General features: G+C 37.0%; 1 protein-coding gene across 6 annotated transcripts in view; it reads right to left on the bottom strand.

Annotated features, from left to right (window-relative positions):
- Positions 1-12,142, bottom strand: part of SUPT3H (SPT3 homolog, SAGA and STAGA complex component) — a 557,715-nt gene that overhangs the window by 130,006 nt on the left and 415,567 nt on the right. For all 6 annotated transcript variants that reach the window (XM_063707642.1, XM_063707643.1, XM_019030076.3 and 3 more), the window contains 2 exons: positions 9,146-9,258; positions 7,960-8,067 (listed from right to left, as the gene is read on the bottom strand). In XM_063707642.1, coding sequence (XP_063563712.1) covers positions 7,960-8,067; positions 9,146-9,258 — 221 coding nt within the window. The remainder of the gene's footprint in view (positions 1-7,959; positions 8,068-9,145; positions 9,259-12,142) is intronic.

Here is a 12,142-nt window from a genome sequence, read left to right on the forward strand (position 1 = left end):
CGACTACTCCACTGACTAGCTGTTCCTCCATCTTTCTTCTCTCAGGCCTCCCTATTCCCTGAGACAACAATACTGAAATTAGGCCAATTAATAACCCTACAATGGCCTCTAAGTATTTCAGATGTAAGGAAGAGTTGCATGTCTCTCACTTTAAATCAAAGCCTACAAATGATTAAGCTTAGTGAAGGAGGCATGTTGACAGCCAAGACAGGATAAAAGCTAGCCCTCTTGCCCCAAATAGCCAAGCTGTGAGTGCCAAGGCAAAGTTCTTGAAGAAAATTTAAAAATGCTGGTCCACTGAACACACAAATGATAAGAAGGTGAAACAGCCTTATTGCTGATATGGAGAATGTTTCAGTAGGATGAATAGAAGATCAAACTAGCCATGACATTTCCTTAAGTCAAAGCCTAATCCAGAGCAAGGTGCTAACTCTCTTTAATTCTGTGAAGGCCAAGAGAGATGAGAAACATGCAAAAGAAAAGTTAGAGGCTACCAGAGACTGGTTCATAAGATTTAGGAAACAAGCCATCTCTATGATATAAAAGTGCAAGGTGAAGCAGCGAATGATGATGTAGAAGCTGTAGCAAGTTGTCCTGAAGGTTAAGCTAAGATCAATGATGAAGATGGCTACATGTAACAACAGATTTTCATTGTAGATGAAATGGCTATTAGAAGAAGATGCCATCTTGGCCATTCATAGCTAGAAGAGGAGAAATCAATGCCTGGTTTCAAAGCTGCAAAGCTGACTCTCTTGTCAGGGGCTCATGCAGCTGGTGATTTTAAGTTTTAGCTAGTGTTCATGTACCATTCTAAAAATCATGATCCTGAAAAAGTATGCTAAATCTATTCTGCTTATGCTCCATAAATGGAACAACAAAGCCTAGATGACAGCATATCCATTTACAGCATGGCTTATTGAATATTTTAATTCCAGTGTTGAGACGTACTATTCAGGAAAAAAAGATTCCTTTCAAAATAATTACTGCTCATTGACAATGTATCTGGTCACCCAAGAGCTCTGCTGGAGAAGTACAAAAAGATGAACATTGTCTTCCCGATAGCTAACAAAATCCATTCTGTAGCACAGCTCAAGAAATAATTTCAACTTTCAAGTTTTATTACTTAAGAAATATATTTCATAAGACTATTGCTGCCATAGATAGTGATTCCTCTGATGGATCCAAGGAAAGTAAATGAAAATCTTCTGGAAAGGATTCATTATTCTACATGCCATTAAGAACATCTGTGATTCACGTGAAGAGGTCAAAATATCAACATTTACAGGAGTTTGGAAGAAGCTGATTCCAACTATCATGAATGGCTTTGAGCGGTCCAGACTTCAGTGGAGGAGGTAACTGCAGATGTGGTATAAATGGCAGGAGAACTAAAAGTGCAGCCTGAAGATATGACTGAACTGCTCAATCTCATGATAAAACTTGAATGGGTGAGAGTTGTTGCTTATGGATGAGTCAAGAAAGTGGTTTCTTGAGAAGATGTCTATATCTGTTGAAGATGCTGTGAACATTTTAAAAAATAACTACAAAAACTCCTACAAAGGACTTAGACTTAGTTCCATAAACTTAGCTGATAAAGCAATGTCAGGGTTTGAGAGAACTGACTCCAATTATGAAAGAAGTACTGCTATGGGTAAATGCTATCAAACAATATCACGTGCTACAGAGAAATCTTTCAAGAAAGGAAGAGTCAATCAATGTGGCAAACTTCACACTGTTGTCTTATCTTAAGATATTGCCACAGCTACCCCAACCTTCGGCAACCACCACCCTGATCAATCAGTAGCCATTAACATCGAGGCAAAACCTTCCACCAGCAAAAAGATTATGACATGCAAATGACTCAGATAATAATTAGCATTTAAAAAATATTTTAAAATTAAGGTATGTACATGTTTTAGACATAATGCCATTGCAGACTTATAGACTACAGTATAGCATAAACATAATTTTTATATGCACCAGGAAAGCAGAAAATTTGTGTGACTCGCTTTATTGCAATATTCACTTCAATATGGTGGTGTGGAAACAAACCTGCAATATCTCTGAAGTATGCCTGCAGAAACATACAAATATATTGAAAGGAAGTGGATGGAAAAACATATTATGTAAACAGCAATCACATGGCTGGAATGGCTAAATCAATCACATAAACAGACTTCATATGTACAGCATTTTCAGTAATAAAAAGAGATATTTCATAAATATAAAAAAGAGAGAAAATCCATGTTCATGGATTGTGAGACTTAGTATTGCTAAAACATATCCCAAACTGATGTAAGCAGTCAGCCTAATTCCTTTCAAAATCCCACCAGGCTTTTCTTTTTTTTCTTTTTCTTTCTTTGGCAGTAACTAACAAGTTGATTCTAAAATTTACATAGAAATGCGAAGAACACAGCATATCCATATTAAGCTTAAAAAATAACAGAGTTTGAAGACTTACATTATAACCAAATAAACACAAATGAAACTCCAAAAATAAATCCATTTAGATATATTGTTCAAGCAATCCAATGGGAGAAAAGAGTCTTTCAGCAAATAGTTCTGCAATAACTAGATATCCATAAGTAAAAATTGGATTTGGCTTCAACTCATACAATAAATGGATTTTAATTTGACCAGATTAATAGAACTAAATACAAAAACCAAAGAGATAAAGCTTCTAGAAGAAAACACAGGACAATATCATCATGACATGGGAGTAGCCAAAGGTTTCTCAGGACACAGGCAATAAATATAAAAGAAAAAAATTGTGTAAGGAAGGGATCCAGTTTCAGCTTTCTACATACGGCTAGCCAGTTTTCCCAGCACCATTTATTAAATAGGGAATCCTTTACCCATTTCTTGTTTTTGTCAGATTTGTCAAAGATCAGATGGCTGTGGATGTGTGGTATTATTTCTGAGGGTTCTGTTCTGTTCCATTGGTGTATATCTCTGTTTTGGTACCAGTACCATTCTGTTTTGGTTACTGAAACTGGATCCCTTCCTTACACCTTATACAAAAATTAATTCAAGATGGATTAAAGACTTAAATGTTAGACCTAAAACCATAAAAACCCTAGAAGAAAACCTAGGCAAATACCATTCAGGACATACGCATGAGCAAGGACTTCATGACTGAAACACCAAAAGCAATGGCAACAGAAGCCAAAATTGACAAATGGGATCTAATTAAACTAAAGAGCTTCTGCACAGCAAAAGAAACTACCATCAGAGTGAACAGGCAACCTACAAAATGGGAAAAAATTTTTACAATCTACCCATCTGACAAAGGGCTAATATCCAGAATCTACAAAGAACTTAAACAAATTTACAAGAAAAAATCAAACAACCCAGTCAAAAAGTGGGCGAAGGATATGAACAGACACTTCTCAAAAGAAGACATTTATGCAGCCAAAAGACACATGGAAAAATGCTCATCATCACTGGCCATCAGAGAAATGCAAATCAAAACAACAATGAGATACCATCTCACACCAGTTAGAATGGCAATCATTAAAAAGTCAGGAAACAACAGGTGCTGGAGAGGAAGTGGAGAAATAGGAACACTTTTACACTGTTGGTGGGACTGTAAACTAGTTCAACCATTGTGGAAGACAGTGTGGTGATTCCCCAAGAATCTAGAACTAGAAATACCATTTGACCCAGCCATCCCATTACTGGCTATATACCCAAAGGATTATAAATTATGTTGCTATAAAGACACATGCACACATATGTTTATTGTGGCACTATTCTCAATACCAAAGACTTGGAACCAACCCAAATGTCCAACAATGATAGACTGGATTAAGAAAATGTGGCACATATACACCATGGAATACTATGCAGCCATAAAAAAGGATGAGTTCATGTCCTTTGTAGGGACATGTATGAAGCTGGAAACATCATTCTGAGCAAACTAACGCAAGGACAGAAAACCAAACACCGCATGTTCTCACTCGTAGGTGGGATTTGAACAATGAGAACACTGGGAGACAGGGTGGGGAACATCACACACCAGGGCCTGTTGTGGGGTGGGAGGAATGGGGAGGGATAGCATTACGAGACATACCTAGTGTAAATGACGAGTTAATGGGTGTAGCACACCAACATGGCATATGTATACATATGTAACAAACCTGCAGGTTGTGCACATGTACCCTAGAACTTAAAGTATAATTAAAAAAAATTAAAAAGTAAATAAATGCAAGCGGAATATTGTCAAAAAAAAAAGAAAAAAAGAAAAAAATTGGATAAATTAGGCTTCATCAGAAACTTAAAATTTCTCAGCTAACAAACTGAGAGAAAAATATGTGAAAAATATGTGTTTGATACAGGACTGTTGTCACAAGATATGTAAAGAACTACAAACTGGTAATAAAAGTCAGCCCCTTTGCCTGCAAAAAAAAAAAAAATGGGTAAAGGATTTGAAGAGATACTTCTCAGAGTAAGATACATAAATGGCCAATCAATACATTAAAAAGTGCTCAACCTTATCAGTCATCAGAGAAATACACACTTAAACTGTTATCAGAAAATATCCACTAGAATGGCTAAAAGTAAAAATGACAATGCCAAATGTTGATGAAGCTGTGGAGCAACTGGAACTCTAATACACTGTTGGTGGAAGTATAAAATGGTACAACCTCTTTGGAAAAAAAGTCTGTTTCTTCAAAAACCAAACACATGCCTAACTCTATGACCCAACAATTTCATTCACTGCCATCTACCTAAGAAAAACAAAAGCATTTGTCCTTCCAGACTTGCACAGTAATATTCATAGCAGGTTTATTCATAATACCTCAGAAACTGGTGACAGTCCAGATACTCACCAACATGAGAATGCATAAACTGATATGTTCAAGGAAGTCTGTTCTTTCTTTATGGAGAAGTACTTTTAAATAGTTGAAGACTTATCTTTCATAGCCTCTTCTCTTTAATGGTCAAACACCTCAAGTTCATCCCAGCAGTTATTACAAGAAATGTTTTTCAGTTTCTTCAGACACCTGCCCCCTTTCCCATTACTCTCCTTTAGACATGCTCCACTGTGTCAATGTCCATTCTATAGGATGATGCCCAATACTAAAAAAATTCCTTATCAGTCACATCACAATATTGGCTCCTAAGAAATTCACAGGCAAATAAAAATCTCAAAATCATTTTAATGTATGGTATTATTAATCTACATTTTCCTCATTATCAATCATACCAACTGCACTACTGGCCCACAATTCTTCATAATGTATTTTAAAAAATAGCTGAGCATAGTGGTGTGCCTGTAGTCCCAGCTACATGGAAGGATGAGGCAGAGAGATGGCTTGAGTCCAGGAGATCAAGGCTGTAGTGCACTATGATCATGCCTGCGAATAGCCACTGCACTCCAGCCTGGGCAACATAGAAAATCTAGAAAGTTAACTTGAATTAATATTAAACTTGCTAATCTAGTAAGATCCCAAGCTTAACCAGCCCAGTTCCTTATATGGTTAGTGCTCAAGAATGATACCCCTTAAAATAAAATGCACTGTGTATTAACCCACATCTTGAGTTTCCAATTCTAATCCACTGTACATGGCACTACCATTTGGATCTTAAAACACCCTTTTGAACTCCTCACCCTTCAGCCAAGAAACCATCAACAATTCATTCCTTCCTAACTCTAGCAGTCTAAGACTCTATATAATCTGAGCCTTAATTTTCTAATCCAAATGCCTACTATTCCTCTTTAATGAACGTTAATCCTTGAATATTTTAAACAGCGTTGGGTTTTTTCTCCTTCTAAAATGGTACTTATGCTGTCTTTGAGTCCTAGAGTATTATCCTAACTTCTACCTTATCATAGTCCTATTTTTCTTTTAACCTTAGCTTTCTCTCTAAAGTCTTTGACTGCAACTAGAGAAGGTTTTTATTTTGTTTTTTTTAAACTTCTGTATTTTCTGTCTGAGTCACTCATTTGGAAACCAGTATATGCCATCTTAAACTGTTCAATTATTTGCTTATTTGTTTTACAAAATATCCTGTCTCCCTGAACAGAGATCACATCAGTCTCCAGAGATCCACTTTGGACTCAATTTGGTATAGTATTTGATGTACAGGCCCTTGATGTTAGCTGCTGATTTTGTCAAGTGATAAAGGGCAGGAAGGAAGACTTCCAGTCTCTGAATATTCATCTTGACTACCAGTCACAGGAGAGGAGGGGTGTCTGACAGCCAGAAAAAAGTTTGAGGCTTATACTAACATATTTTGTCAGGAGGCTCTCTGACACTCATGCTCCCACCTCCCAGAGAGCCCAGGAAATCCAGCACATATAGGATATTCCTCTCAACTGCTGGGTAGCTGGGAACAGCGGCTGCGGTTGCTGAGCAGTTGCCTAGGGCAGCTTGGCCACCCTGGAGAACCAAGAAAAGAGGGGAAATAAAGAGTTTTCCTAGGCATGCAAGCAATCACTTGAATGTTAAAAGAAAACTAGGCCCGTTGTGTTCACAGTAAATTTTCTCAATTAGAAATGTTATAACAAATTTGTCTGATGTTAATGGAAAGCATACTTATACACATATTCATAAAGTGAACAAACATCAAAGACATTTTAAAGGGTGTTTTTTGACATCATAATTTGGGTTTGTAACATAAAGAAAACAAATAGTGATTAATCAACTAAGTAAGCTTTAGGGACTTTTGTATGTTGACTGATAATGATGTATGACCTTTTCTAAGAAAAAAATGGATTTTTAATGGGCATAAACATTTTAATCCCTATTTGGTTTCCAAGCCAATTTGATTTTCCAAGGGGCATAAGAAAATGTTAAATTGTCCTTTTGTTTGTAATAAGATGCTATATGGGCATATATGTTAACATATTTTCTATGTATCCTAGAGCAGAGAAATTTAAACCTGGGGTCCATAGGGTTCACAGATCCCTTGGATCCATAGAATGGCTTCAGAATGTCTCTGAACAATCTGAAACTGTAGGCAAAATTTGTGAATGTGTTTATAGAAAAGAGTTTATAGTTTTCATCAGATTCTCAAAGGGGTCAGTGACCTAAAGAAGATTACAACTACTTCTTAGAAATGATTTGAACCACTATCCTTGCCTATAGATATTTAACAAGGAGTAGAAATGTGTAATCAAGGTATGGCTATAAAACAGAGCTTAGCCATTTTCAGGTTATATATTTCAACCAACTTGATCCAAAACTTACTTCACAACTCTACATGTAGATGCAAACTTAACCTTCTTGCTGTCTTATCTATGGATATTCGATTGAATTACGTGAAACTGCTGTTTTTGTTAGTGAAAAGGGTCAAATATTGGCAAATACATTCAAGACACTGCAATACACTTCTGGTTTTGAGGTAGATGCTGTTTACAGAGGATATTCTGTATATTAAAAGTGGTGCACAGTTATTATACAGAGCCTTAAAATTGGAAAGAAAACTTTACGGTTCCCATAGCAAAGCCAGATCAGAAAAGAATATAATTTTCACATAGTAGGGGCAATCTAAAAACTCAAGATGAATGAAGACAAGCTTCTTTAAATCATTTTTAGAGACGAATCAATAATTGAAATGGAAAGTTATCAATAAATGCCAGGGATTATTATGTGAATAATAATGATAACCCTCTTATCTTTTGAAGCACAAAGAAATAAATGACTTTTCCAACATTCAGTTTTTCATCTCCCATAAAAATAAGAAATGCCTTGCAACTATCCCTTTCAATGAAGGGCTAGGAAAGCTAAGTGAAGCAAGAAAAACGTGAAAAAAGTCATTGTCTTAAGTGGACTGTCAGGGCCTGGCACACAGTAGGTGCTCAATTAAATACTTATTTGAACGTCTAATGTATTAAGATTCTTTGACTGAAGGTTATACACTCCTGCATAATCTTTATTAAAGAACCACTAATGTAAATACCAGATACGTGTCAAAATTCACAAATGTTTTAAGACAGATTTTTTTTGTACTTACCTCAGCAGAGTTGTGATACTGAATGAAGGTTGCAGAAATGGCATGGCTGAAGGGGTCCCCTGCCTTGGTTACCATGTCTTGCCTCACAAGAAGAGCCAGATCCACTAACTAGAAGACCAGAAGAATGAAAGTCACATAGCTAGAAATAATCATGAATGCCACTGAAGTGGCAAACCTAAAAGCAATACATTCTGAATGTTACTGATAATCCTGCTTGCCTAAAAATCTATATTGTAGACATGAGCACACACTTTCATTGACTGGTGAATGGACCTAGTCATGATATATTCTGACTTTTTAGGAGAGTAGTTCTCAAAATTTATTTCACAGTCACTAGTGCAGATTTCTGGGCTTTAAGTCCAGAGATTCTAATTCAGTAGGTCTGTTTTAAGCATATAGTCTACGAATTTGCTTATTTTATTTTATTTTATTAATTTTTGAAACGGAGTTTCGCTCTTGTTGCCCAGGCTGGAGTGCAATGGTGCGACCTCAGCTCACTGCAACCTCGGCCTCCTAGGTTCAAATGATTCTCCTGCCTCAGCCTTCCTGAGTAGCTGGGACTACAGGCGCCTGCCACCATGCCCGGCTAACTTTTTTTTGGTATTATTAGTAGAGATGTGGTTTCACCATATTGGCCAAGCTGGTCTTGAACTCCTGACTGCAGGTGATCCACCCACCTCAGCCTCCCAAAGTGTTGGGATTACAGACAAGAGCCACCGCGCCTGGCCAGAATTTGCATTTTAAACAAGAACCAAGGAGATGCTGATGCCTGTGGTCTAAAGACCACATCTTGAGAAAGTCTTTTAAAGGGCGAGATTCCAGACCCAGAATTTGGTAAGTACTCCTAAATTCTCACATACGTAGAAAGGTGTTTTTCAAAGCTCAAAAATAATCTCTAAACAAGGCAGATGTGGACTTGAGTTCAATGTCAAGAAAAAGCATGCAGGGATTCCATTTCTCATTAAGATAAAGGTACAAGAAACTCTTTTTTATCCTACCATCCACTTGAATTGAGGATGCAGAGACACATAACTGAACTAAATTTTAGAAAATGATGTAAATGCCACAGGAGAGAATTCATGGCTGTTATTACTGGTAGAGCAGCAGGGAGAAGAAGAATTGATCATGGGCAGAGATAAAGAAAAACCAGCCAGTGTGGCCCGATATGACAGATTAGAATTCTTACCTGTGCCACAGTTTCATACGCTAAATATGCTAAGATTTCCATTGCGACAACATTGGGTTTTATCTCCATACTGCTGCAGTCCAACCAGTCTCGAAATTTGGAAGCTTTTTTGGCTGGCCATTTAAAAAAAACAAGTGCAGAAATTTTAATTTTTAAAGTGTTTTAATACTGCACATTACTATCACAAAATTAAAAAAGTATACTCAGAATTGTACACAAAAAATAATGCACATAAAATGCATAATTAATGTCTAGATATTCTGGCCCCAAGAAATCCAAGTTTTAACTCTCAGTTATAAGGCAACACAATGGTTGTTTTCAACAACTCTCTTACGTATTTGGGTCTTTTATTTTACACCTATGCTATATGACATAGTATATTAAAGCATTTAATGTTTAATACTTCTCACACTGTCAGATTTACCATTGGCTACAGCTCATGTTACAACAAGAAGTCAGAAGATGTTCTTGTGTGATGTAACCTTAATTTACTCATATAGAAAGAAAATCTTGCAAGAAAGAACCTGTGATGAAAAAAGAAACATACAGAAACTATTGCTAATACTTTTCAAAAATATTCTCTAGTCTCAGAAGAAAATGGCAGATAGCAGGCAGGATTCACTTGCAGCTCCCACTTGGATGGGTAGAGCAGCACGTGGAGACCCACACTGTGAACTTTTGCTCCAAGAACTACCGTAGGAAGTTCATGTAACTAAAGATTCATGTAACTAAACACCACCGGTTCCCAAAAAAACCTACTAAATAAATACATTTAAAAAAAGTGTCTAGGTCGGGCGCGGTGGCTCACGCCTGTAATCCCAGCACTTCGGGCGGCCAAGGTGGGCAGATCACGAGGTCAAGAGATGGAGACCATCCTGGCCAACATGGTGAAACCCCATCTCTACTAAAAATACAAAAAATTAGCTGGGCGTGGTGGTGTGTGACTGCAGTCCCAGCTACTCCTGAGGCTGAGGCAGGAGAATTACTTGAAACCGGAAGGTGGAGGTTGCAGTGAGCCGAGATGGCGCCACTGCACAACAAGAGCAAAACTATCTCCAAAAAAAAAAAAAAAAAAAAAAAAAAGTGTCTATTACCAGAATGGCTCAAAGTTGTAAATTTAAAGTTAAATAAACTGACATCTGGTCTAATCTAAGCCTGTGGTTACATTTTTTCTGATTATGAAGATGTCTAAATTCTTAAGCCTGACTCAAAACCATCCAGACTGATTCCAAGCAGCCTCTAGGCTATTTCCCTATTAAACCATCACCTGGCCTTGAGTCTTTTCCTCTGTGCGTCTACTCCTACTCCTTTCCTTCCATGGAATGCTCTGCCATCACTCTTCTTCATTCATATGAATCTTGATCATACAGGCCAAAGGTATACTTCCCTACTCTAGCCATTTATTGAACACTGATACCATCAGATATTCTTTCACAAATGCTTATAATTTCTTAAGCCATATTACAAATTTTTGTGGGAGAAGACCATGCCTTATGTCTCTGCATGTGTAATAGTACCAAGCATATACAGAACCAAGCACGTATGTAACCTTTAGTTAAATATCTCTACACTGCCACAGTGCTAAGCAGTCTAATATTGATATAGGGACTTCATTAGACATTATTCATTTAACTAGTAACCTAGAGGGAAAGATTGATAGTGAAGATTTTATGAAATCTGTAAGATTTTCTTTATAATCCACTGATTATTCTTTTGATTAATCTGGCCCCACAGGTCTATAAAACACTTAATAGTAACTCAAAGCATGATATTTTGATCCCTCTATATAGAATCTTCAAGGATTCCACATACAGAAGAGTTCTCTTTTAAATAAATCATGGAAAACATTAAGTCCTGCTATCGAAGCATATACCCAAAGCTGTCAAATATGGCAGAATTATGATAATCCCCCTTAAAGCTATCTCCCCAAAGTAACAAATCTTCCAAATACTTTCTGACATGCAACATTCCATCTAACTAGTATGCTGCGATAGCTCACAAACACTTGTTTAACATCTGTGGAATACTTCTGAAGTTAAAGTTAACAGGCAGCAATTTGGCAAGATCAATGAGATGTACATTAATCACTTATCTCCTTGACAGATCTTTAGGACAGAAACAGATATTTTGTGACTGTGCTCTAAACAGTTGATTTTAAAAGTGAGGGAAAGGATCATTATTAATATTCAGTTGGATCTATCCACATAACAGAATTAGCTTCCTTGCTAGATTGTAACCACCGAGAATGCAGGGACAAGGACCATATATCTCCAACTGTATCCCTAGCACCTAGAATACTGCCTGGCATTAGCAGACTCACAAGAAATATTTCCAGAAGAAATGAATAAATGAATGAAGTATTTTTTAAATAAAAGAGTAGAGTCCAAACTTTTGTATTCATCAAAAGACATGCATAGAAGTCCAAAAACCACTTGGGTTATTGCTGTTCCACCAAGTGGTGGAGATTCTTTGAGAGCTAATTCCTTCCCTGTCACCTGGAGAAGGATGGCTTTAGAGCCTGACCCTTCCAAGGTATTGTTGGTGCCAGCAAAAGATGCACAGATATCTCTAGTTAAGACAATTTGTTTTCATCAAGAGGTGAGAGGGGCCTCAGAATAAACAAGTTCCTTCTCCTTCGCCCCTCTTCCCAACGTATCAGGAGAAACGATAACCTGGAAATTGACTAACAAACAGAATCCTGAGCAATGGTCAAAAGTTCCTTGGATTATTAGCTTTGTAATACTACCTGGATTTTCAGCCTGCGCTGAACTTAAAAAGCAACTTCACATGATAATTTCATATGGAAATTTAAGGTTAATCTCACATACTTTTTATCTTTCTTATCAATGATCACTAACAAAATTTAAGTTTCTTGCAATATTCCATTCTCTCATGCCTGCATACTATTCAGTGATTTCTATCCCATCCCTTCCCAACAGTCTTTCCATTCCCAGTCCTTTCCTTAGGGTCCTCTGGAATGCTCATTCCACTCAGAAG

Source organism: Gorilla gorilla, chromosome 5 (assembly GCF_029281585.2).
Source record: "Gorilla gorilla gorilla isolate KB3781 chromosome 5, NHGRI_mGorGor1-v2.1_pri, whole genome shotgun sequence".
NCBI lineage: Eukaryota > Metazoa > Chordata > Mammalia > Primates > Hominidae > Gorilla > Gorilla gorilla.